The 11100-nt window shown below is 36.0% G+C and overlaps 1 protein-coding gene across 1 annotated transcript; it reads left to right on the plus strand.

The window, feature by feature from the left end:
- The first annotated feature begins 1673 nt into the window (after window positions 1-1673).
- LOC113031997 (sialic acid-binding Ig-like lectin 14) lies at window positions 1674-5637 on the plus strand. The gene is made up of 9 exons (XM_026184610.1): window positions 1674-1826; window positions 1989-2339; window positions 2944-3234; window positions 3964-4212; window positions 4328-4588; window positions 4693-4783; window positions 4986-5078; window positions 5225-5294; window positions 5378-5637. The coding sequence occupies exons 1-9, from the start codon at window positions 1778-1780 to the stop codon at window positions 5411-5413; spliced, it is 1491 nt and encodes a 496-aa protein (XP_026040395.1). The 5' UTR covers window positions 1674-1777; the 3' UTR covers window positions 5414-5637.
- Window positions 5638-11100: the final 5463 nt, after the last annotated feature.

Here is an 11100-nt window from a genome sequence, read left to right on the forward strand (position 1 = left end):
AAGGCTTATATGATTTACTCATTGAAAGTGGCCACTTTCTCATTACTTTCATATTTTGTTTTAGTAAGTATCCAAAACATACAAGTTTCATTTATAAAAATTTTCAAGGGATCTTATATCTATTTTCACTCTTGTATGCTTTTCATACAAGTTTCACACAAGACAGATACAAACTTTATAAGATTTATATAAATCTTTTCCATATGGGAAATTGCAAAAGCAATGAAACCTATGTAACTTTGTGAAAGACAGAACATTTTGTGTCTGTGGTGGGGTGTGGTCTGCGGTGCCTTGCGGACGCACCTGCACGGCATCCGCAATCACACCCGCTGTGTTAAAACACAGGGACTCAGGGGTTGGTGTGGGGTTGTGGTGGTGTGATGCAAATGTTAAATAAAGATGGCTCAAAACATGGATCTGTGGTCCCATCGTGCCTTATTCACACCACAGTGTTGTTTGTTTTTTCCCTTTAGAAATTTGAGTTTTTTACAATTGCAGTTTTAAAAAAAAAAAACAAACAGAGCTAACAGAACTTTTTCTCTAATTTTAAATATTTATTATTTACAATTTTACACCTACAAGATGTAGTGACATATTTCTTTTTTTTTTCTTACTGCAGCTTTTTTAAAATCATTTAGAACAACTGTTAAATGTATAACTTCTTTACACTGGAGTTTTACTGGCCCGTCCTACTTCAGCTCAAAGTGGGCTGTATGGGCCCACATGGACACAGAATACTAGTATTATGTACAAGGGCAGTCACTTCTTTTAACTTAATTAGTAATTCACCTGTCTTCAAACTGACATCCAAGTCGTGGGTCATACTCTCTGACAGCATTCAATATCATATCTTTGATTTCCAGCAACATCTGTATTCGCATACAATCAACAGAACTGCTACTCTATTTCTCTACCTATCAAATCAACATCCAATACTTCTGCCCTTGCTTCACTTCCAACTAGTGTCCTGCACACACAGTATATTTAACCTCCTTCTGTCCATCATCTGCCAATCATAACACATTGCACATAACATTTGATACATATTACACATTCCACACTCTTAGCTTTCCTTCTCTTCTTGTGGCAACAAGGTGTATCCATACATGTGTGAAATACTTTTTTCTAAAGGAGGATCCATAAATGACTATGCGGCCAATTCATTTAACGCTAACAGCTCCACAAGAAGAAACCTAGTTGTGATGAGTAAACAAAAGGAGCCTTGGTGCTGCTGGTACAAGTATATGAGTTGTCTCGTCTCTCAAAGTGTGAAGAGGAAATGAGACTAACATGCCGATTTAAAACTAACCCTTTTTTGTGAAATGAAAGCAAAACAATTTTATTTCTTTCTGGGATTGTGTAAGAACCAGTTAAACACACGACACAGTGTACTGTTTTAATTTGATGCTTTGGTAATTTGCTGTTAGTATTTGACACACATTGCTTTACTGATGTTTCTATACATTGTACTGCATATATCATTCATGGTCTGTAAAATGTAAGCATGCCTACTAAACAGCTATGTAAAGCCTCTCATTTGCTGCTTTTTTGGTCTCATACTTTGTGGTCTATTGTTTTTTAGGTCAACTGGTGAGTTTTTTTGTGTGTGTGTCCATTGATAAATTAATAAAACAAGCTTTCCCCATAATACATGCATGGGACTTTGTGGTAAAGCGAACGCAATGGCTAATACAAGCAGGAAGGAAACCAAACCTTTCACTTCTCCCCTGGAGGAAATGAAAGCACCCACACAGTCTTTACTTTTTTAGAAGACGAGATGGATGCTTTACAGCAGCTTGTGTTTTTCATGTGCATTTGCTTCAAAGGTATGATATGTTCTGCGTTTTGTATGAAGTTATTTTCAGAAATTCTAGAACTAATTCAGGGGAATGTGCATTTTGTTTCATGCATTTAAGCGTTCTTTCTCTTATCGATTGTCCTGTTTCTGCGCCTCACTTCACTCCATTTTATTGCGCAATTTATTGCAGCCACTCAAACGGAATCATCCTGGACAGTTGATGTGCCATCCTCAGTGGAAGGTCTCCTTGGCTCGTGTGTGGTGATCCCCTGCTCTTATAACTACCCAGATATAGCGGCCCATACATTCACAGGGATTTGGAGGATTGATGACCAAGTCATCTATCATCCAACTGAGTCTAACACTATGGAGAAGTATAGGGGACGAACAAAACTTCTGGGAGACCTCAGCAAGAAAAACTGTTCTCTGATGATTGAAAATCTTCAGCAAAGTGATGGCGGACCTTTCTTTTTCAGGATTGAACTAGAAGGTCCAAACAAGTTTTCCTACTCTAATAACAAAGTCTCTATTTCAATGATCGGTAAGTAAAATTTTAGTTAATACTGTAAAAAATGACATTTTGTAGGTCTCATAAGCCTTTCTTTATTTCTAGGGCTTTTTTTTATTTTCAGAAAGATATGTGCTCAATTAATATAAATTAATTTTAAATGTTTTCAGGTTCTTCATTTTTGGTATTAAAATAGGCTTAATCAAATTTCTTTAAGCAGATGTGTGATGTTACCACACAGTTAACAAGTTGTTGTTGTTGTTTTTTTACAAAAATTATAATTTGGTTGGGAAAAGTGCAGACACAGTAAGAAAATCATGCCAAATGAAGCCCCTACTTTTTTTAAATCTTATATTTTTAAGCAAAATAAATTAATTATTTATTTTTTCCTGTGGACAACAACCTAAATGAGGCAGGAAATATCTTTTTTATGTTTTTTTCCCACATTTTACCTTCTTAGATTTTGTGAAAAAGCTAATGTTTTTTGTGTTGGTCACCTCAATGGACTCTTATTCATGTTTTATCAATAAAGACAAGCCCAGTCATTATAAAACATGACATCAACTGCCACATGCGTCAAGTGCCATGTGTTGCATTACAGCAGTTATATGATGTTCATGTGTTCTCGTTAAAACAGGTGAACCAAATCCCACTGATTTCTTTGTGCAAGAAGAGGTAAAGGAGGGTCAAACTGTATCTGCATTCTGCTCTGTGTCTCACTCCTGCCCCACAAATCCACCTGATTTCCACTGGAGTCACTCTGGAGAGCAACATTTTCAGACACAGAATCTTCAAAATGGCCAGTGGAAAGCAACATCTACTCTGACCTTTCGCTCAGACCGCACTGATAACAACAAACCTTTACGATGCAGAGTTACATACCACGGAGGAAAGCAGCGGGAACCATCCAAGACAATTAAAGTAAAATGTAAGTGTGCAGCTTTAACAACATGTTGATGTTTAAAAACGGGGCGACCGCTCAGGGGGTTGGGAAGCGCATCTGTAACCGGAAGGTCGCCGGTTCAATCCCTGGGCTCTCTGTCCTGGTCTTTGTGTCCTTGGGCAAGACACTTCACCTACTGCCTACTGGTGTTGGCCAGAGGGGCCGATGGCGCGATATGGCAGCCTCGCTTCTGTCAGTCTGCCCCAGGGCAGCTGTGGCTACAACTGTAGCTTGCCTCCATCAGTGTGTGAATGTGAGAGTGGATGAATAGTGGCATTGTAAAGCGCTTTGGGTGCCTTGAAAAGCGCTATATCAATCCAATCCATTATTATTAAAAAAGAATCCCTTAAATATTGTAAATGCTGTAATTTAGTGAGAACTTTTTAAAAGATGGGACACAGTTTTATATAAAGTTTTAGTTGTTGTTTTTTTATCGGGGCAAAAAAAATGTAATAATGAAACCAAAGAGACTGAAAATTAAATGTTTTTTAAAAAATCTGAACAGAAAAAAATCATAAAATGTTTCTGGTTGATATGTAACATTGGCTTTGATATTTTGTCATAACATTTATGTTTATCTCTTTGGTTTCTGAAGTTTTCTTTTATTGCTACACCACGTCAAAATATTGAAACAAGCTCAACTTTGACCTGATTGTATGAAAAATAAACTAAAATGCTGCACAGTAACATTAAGGGTTAAATGTTTCTGTGCAGATGCTCCAGTGAATGTGAAGGTCGAGTACCAGTCAGATGTTAATGAGGGAGAGACTGCACACCTGAAGTGCTCCAGTGATGCAAACCCTGTCAGCAGCTATGAGTGGCACAGTGAATCTGGTGCTCTGCTGAATAAGGGGCAAACCTACACAATGTCAAATGTCTCCAGAAACTCAGAGGCCGTGTACTGCACTGCTGTTAATGAAGAAGGACGAGTCAAATCAAGCACCGTGCAGCTCAATGTGTTATGTAAGTAAACAATACAAGAAATATAACAACAGAAGAGATTTTTCTTTTCATTCAAACATATATAATAAATGTATGGTTATCTGCTAGATCCTAATTATATCTGCTGTCTTAACAGATGCCCCTGACACTGAGACTTATTCTAAGTGCTCCTCATATAACGGCATAGTAAAGTGTGATTGCATCGTACAATCCAGGCCTCCCAGCACGGTCCATTTTGTTCTTGGTGACAGAGTCCTGCCAAGCAGCAAGGTAGAGAAAAATGGCTCTGTTACTACTGGGACTCTGCAGACAGACTTTGGGTCCTTCAAGTTTGTGCACTGCCTGGCAAACAACACGTTGGGAAATTCTAATCTCACACTCTTTTTACCTGTTAATGGTAAGAAAAAAAACTTTGAATCTCAAGAAAACAGCATAGATTATAATCACTCTATATTTACATGGCAAAACAAAAAATATTCAATGTGTTTTCTTTTTGAACAGACAACATGCAGAATATTTTCATAGCCTCTGGAGCAGGTGTGATTGTTCTGATAATTCTGATAGCCATTGGAGTGGGAGTTGTTAAAAAATGGTAAGTTGTTAAGGACAAGTTACACACTCTAAAACATTAACATGTATAAGTTCAAGTCATGTAAAATGTCAATACCTGTTTTAAATATGATCATAAAATAAAGCAATATTTATCTGCTTCTAATTGTTGCGATGTTATGCTAATGTTGTATTTTAGAGGTTTTGGAAAGTCTTAGTTTTTCTCCTGATGTTTTAAATTTCAGCAGGGGGCAATCAGACGGCACGCCAAAATCTGACTTAAGCACCACGAGGTCAGACAGACCTGCGGAGCCCCCTCGTTATGCCCAAACAAAAAGGTTTTAATTCTTCAAATCAGTAAAAAAAACAAACAAACAAAAAAAAAAACCATTATTCTTTATTAAACATGAATGATGAATATTTGATATAATTTGTGTGTAGAGGAAAAAGCCAAACTTGTTTCCTTTTTGCATTCTTTGTACAGGAAGGAGAACTATGAGGATGTCCATTGCAATGACATTTACGGCAATGACAGTGTGTATGGGAACACAGAGGTAGGTAAAGTTTTGTATTTTTTAAAATTTAATCTAATCATGCGTCAAAGACTGGAGTGAATTAAGCAGTCTTTTCTGTGCAGACTGACTGGGATGAATCAGTATACGCCAACGTGTAATATATGTGGAAGACCAGCTGCGGTCAGGTCGGAGTCAAGGAAAAAAAAGATCCTAGTGCTATATTCATCTTATACCACATACATATTATATCAGTTTTCCTGTCATCTGTCATTCACATTTCCTTGTAAAATATTGTAATTAAGAGAATTTCTGTTTTGTACTTTTGTTTGTCTGATCAAATAATGTGCTTTGAAAAATTACTATTAAAGTTTTGCAGTAATTACAACGTTGTCAAGTTACTAAATATGTTTATTAGCTGTTTTATCGTTATTGTTTTTGTGATTAGTTATTGAACAACAGCACAAGGTGTTCTAATCCTCTTCATAAAAAATGACATTCAATACATAGTAGCTGTTAATGTTTTAACTGGAGAAAATACTCAGGAAAGCGTGTCAGTTTTAAATCTTATATTAGCTACATTGTGAGTTAATTAAATATGCATTACAAATAAATAGTATCAATGCTTACAAACAGCCTAACAGATATGGGTGACCACATCTCCCACTTTATGTGGGACTAGACTGGATGTTTATCTCTCATCTCATTATCCCACTTCTCATGGCAGTGCGTTGTGATCTGATCACCCTGGTCTGGTCTGTTTATTCATTAATCAGCAACAACCATCGAGATAAAAACCAAGAAATGTGTGCTGTCCTCAGGTCTAAGGAGCTACAAAAAAAATCAACAAGAAAAAAAATCAATAATAAGAAAGAGTACGCTGATTGTTGGCATGGTTGAAATGACTCCGCTTTTTACCCTCAATGCAAACATGTTTGTTGAGGTTTAGCCAGAAGCCAATTGTTTTAAAAGTCTGTGTCACTCCTTTCAAGATATGTATTTAAAGTAGATGTTAAATTAAAAATCTTCATTTTAATTATAAGGCATATAAATCAGACTAACTTATTTTTTCTTCCACAATCCTAACCACCTGCTCAGGATGTTCAATTCGAGGGTCTGTATATGTACAGACGATATTTTTATTTATCACAGTTGATTGGAACCAATTGGTTGTGACAAAGAAAGCTTATTTTAAACATAAGTTACCACAGACAGTAAGAACAAAGATTCTTAAATAAACTGGCCTCCTTCAGTACTCACTGTGTGTGTGTGTGTGTGTGTGTGTGTGTGTGTGTGTGTGTGTGTGTGTGTGTGTGTGTGTGTGTGTGTGTGTGTGTGTCAGTCCTGGAGAAGTTGAACTATGCAACCTCTATAGGGTGGGTGCAGGTTATCACCTCATGCTCAGTGACACTGACCCTATTCAAACTTAAAACTAGTCCTTGTCGCCCCTCCCATCCTCCTATGTTTGCCCATAAGAAATCATAAAAGAAACTTGTGGAAGGATCCCACAGTTAAGTCCACCACGGTTCAGTTGCTAGGTGAAAATTATATCTTCAGACAGGTATTGGACTAAAACATGTTAACTTCTATTCTTACTTTGTCATTTTTTATAATAAAACTCATTAAAAAATAATCTAATTTTAATTTGATTTAATGAAGAACAAGTGGTGTTTAAAAAAATTAATCAAAGGAAAAGGGTCAATGCAGTGATTCATTCATATGTCACTTAAAATGAAGTACATATTGGCCCATAGTGTAATAAATGTTTTCTTTTTTGCAAAGTTCAATGTCAGGTGATAAATGTGCCTATTTTATTGAACTTTATGACATATGACAACATCAAAATGAAATAAACTTTCTGGAGAATACGTAAACTTAAACCTCACAACTAAAAACTGTTTGTTTTGGTTATTTTCATCAAGATTTCAAAAACCTTTAAAATGGTGATTGCATTTTCCAGTAATTGATTGATTGATTGGTTTATGTTAATTACAATGAGATAAACTTCAATTGTTACTGTTTGATGACTCTTAAATGTTCAATCAATAACAGACACGGTCAGACCTTTTAAAATAGACCAGATCAGCCATCATTCCGCATTCGTTGCTTCAGTAGAAAGATCCAGCAGCTGTTTTAGTGACCAGGTAAAACAAAAACAAAACTCTGTTCTGCAAATTCTTCACTCATACATTCATACATGTATTTATTTACTAGTAGGCTTGTTGTTGTTTTTTTCTTTTTAATTTACAGATTTTCACCTTGGTATCATGGGTAATTCAGCAACCACTGGCTTCAGCATTCCCAAGAAACTGTCCTGGGGAAGCCAGAAAGAGGACACAGTCAGGATGCAGGACTTATTGGTAAATCATGGCGATGATCTCTGGAGTGTTACAGGAACACACAGCTTAAGTATGGAGGAAATTGATCTCACTCACAACTACCCTTATGCTGAATTACCTGTTCAGGAGAGCAACAAAGTGTATTCATACACATGTGAAATACTCAACCCTGCTTTTGTTGGAACGGAGGATCCAGAAATATGTGGTTTTACAGTGAACAATTCAAGCAACACAACAGAACAACAAGAAGATACTCAGTTCTGATTAATAAGGTGGTAACACACAGCCCCTGAAGTGCGAGTGCAAATATGCTTCTTGGTAGCGTCTCTACTAAAGAGTGCCTTTCTCTCTCAACTTGTGAGAAGAAGTAACAACAAGATGCCTGCATATGGTGACATACAGGCATTGATTATGTAAAGGAAGTCCTTTGCTCTGCAGAAACAACAAGTTTCAGCCATTCTCTTTACAGATTAAAAACTGTATTTAAAATGTGTTTTCCTTTTTAAACAAATGTAATTCATGTCTTCTTTTGTGAAAACCGTGCATATAAACAACTTTGCACTTTGTTGTTGCTTACAGTTCCATCCTTGTGTGACAGTTAAACACATGGTACTGGAGGTATTATGTAACAGAGGTATTATATTAACAGTTTGTAACTAAAATGTAAGCCTCCTTGCAGAAGTGAAAGGACATGCATTCTGACTTCCATGTACTTCTGGTTTGGCCTCTTGGTTTATGGTCTAATGGTGAGTCTATTTTGAGATTTCTCTGCTCAGCTGATAAAACAAATGAATATTTGTTATGCATCTAAGAATCCATCACCAAAACTAGTATTGACAAAATATACTTTTATAAGATATTTTGTCTTTGATTATCTTTTTATAATAAACTTAAATGTAAATAGGTCTGATATGGAGCAAGAGGCAGGGTACACTCCGAGCAGTAGCTCAGTTGGTCAAAGGGACAGATTGACAGCAAACCATTAATACTCACATTCACACCTACGGTCAAGTTTAGAACCATCAGTTAATCTAACATGATACTTGGATTTGAACTGTGGGAGGAAGTACCCTGACATAACTCATGAAAACACAGGGAGAACATACAAGAAAAGGCCAGACTGGATTCAAACCCACGACCTTCTTGCAGTGAGGCAACAATGCTAGCCACTGTACCATGCAGCATTTTGAATTATTCATAATTCACTATCAGAGTCAGTGTCCAGTATCTACTTTTGTCCGTGCAGTGAATTCCTCTGTCTGTTTAATTTTTTAGGTTTTTTTTTACTATCTTAGTTTTTCATGCTTCCCTCCATCTCTGGAGTCTTTGTGTGCTTTATGTTTTGATGTTGTTTGCATGTTTCCAAGCTGTCTTTCTGGGGCTCATTTTGATCTTTTTTCACAGTAGTTCTGTGTGTATGTGTATTCCAGTCCATTTGCACTAAACCTGCATTCTTTGATTTTATTTATACTTTGTGTTTTTATACTTGAATGGATGTGCAGTCTTGTGTCAAAGTGTAATTTATGCCAGATATCTTTATAGACCAGATTCATAACTTCCTGTTTTTAGTGCCTATTTTTGAGCATTAAACATTTATTTGCACACAGGCTTCAGCTGCTGCTTCATTGCTTATCAAAAATTTTCTTTGTCGGTAAATATGTGAAAAAATAGCACCACTGCACCAAAGAAGTATTACTTTGAACAGGACTTACTGGTGACTACAGCCAGGAATATTTGAACAAACTCACCAGAAGATGGTGCTGAAAGACTATAATGAAAGAAAAGCCTCCCAACTACAAGGCGTTAGGTCATACTTGGAACAACTCAGTGATTAACTCATGATCAATGGTGATCAGTGGTTATATTTAAGGTATATACTTAAAGACCTTTTCTCCTCACATATGTTTATGTGTAATTTGAGTGTTTTGCTATTATGTACGCTTTATGCTTTAAGAAAAAGAGGGAAAACAGCAGAACCACTGTTTTCTATTATAAAAATTTTAAAACTATAGCATTACAGATTCCTTCTAAGAAGAAAAAGAAATTCTGCAAATACACTTCATTTTGTTTTCTCTCATTTCGTGTTGTTCAGGATGTTCAGGTTGACAATGTATGTCAACATTAAAACTTAAGCAAAAAAGACAGTGGCAAGAAAACAATCACAAAGCATTTTCTGGATTTCTTTTTTGAATAAAACAGTAAACAAAATCATTAACACATAAATGCACAAACTGACATCTGAAGCACAACTGGTCTAAAAGAAAAATCTTTTTGCAAACATCAGGAAGTGTGAGCCATAGAGAGAGGAGAGCTCCGAGCAGGTAGAAGCCACTGTGAAGACAATGGCTTTTTATTTTATTTAGTCATTTTTTATGAGATTTCTTGATTTAACAGATCTGGCAGTATTTAGGACTGGGTGTGGCTTATGAAATTTAGTCAACTTCACAAAAGAAATGTAGTTAATTGCAATAATTCATGATTTAAACAGATGGCAATAGCCTTTTCACTCTGGACCAAGTAGGCTTGGATAACATTTTTTCCACTTAATCAATGAAATCATAATTTAAAAACTAAGTTTGGTATTTTCCAGGGTTTCAAAATTTGTTTGATTATCTTAAAACTGTGTGAAAAAGAAAAAGAGGAGAAAAATATTTTATCACTTAACAGCAATTATGTTTCAAGATGCTACACTTTCTAAAAGTGAGTTTTGGTTTATTCTTTTCCTAAGGAAAGACATTCAGCCTGGTTATTCCTCTTTTTTAAGGCCTGAGTTGTCGAAGAAGACTTGGTAAACTCTGGTTTGGTCAAAGTTTTAAGATTAGCAGATTTGTATTTAGAAAGGTGTTCTTGTAGAAGCAAAATCGATGTTGTTGTCAACTCTGTGTTGCATTTATTTATTCTGAGACCAGAGGAGACCAAAGCGGAGGTAACAGAAGCGCTAACTGATATTACACCCATCAAATAGACAGAATCAAAACACCAAATGAAAGCTAACACATCTGGATGTGTAAATGCGCAGCTGTTGCTCACAGAAAATATTTGCCATGTGAAATGTTGATATTCAGTTGAACAGTATTTCTGTTGACCCCATCTTCCAAAAACTACATCTGTGGAAACTTTAAAATGTAGATTTCTTTTTATTTGTGAAAGAAGAATAGAGAATAGAAATTTCATTTCATAAAAGTGTGTAAACTCTTCATACTGGTATATGCATGTATTTCTGTTTGTGGCCATTTCATACAGTTTCTGTGTACTGAGGGATTTACAGTGTTAAATGTGGAAAAGAACCCAACCCAGTATGTTTATCATTCATCTTTTGACTCCTTAAGACCTTTTAATAAAAATGTTTTGAATAAGTGTTTGTTTTCTTCCTTTGTATTGTTCAATCTTGTGTATTTGTGAACTCACGGAATGGAACCCGAGTCATCATCTTTAACAACTCAGAACACACAGTTCACTCACTTCAGCACAGCAACGTCAGAAAAGCTCAACTTAGCATTGGTATATTC

Source organism: Astatotilapia calliptera, chromosome 11 (assembly GCF_900246225.1).
Source record: "Astatotilapia calliptera chromosome 11, fAstCal1.2, whole genome shotgun sequence".
Taxonomy (NCBI): Eukaryota; Metazoa; Chordata; class Actinopteri; order Cichliformes; family Cichlidae; genus Astatotilapia; species Astatotilapia calliptera.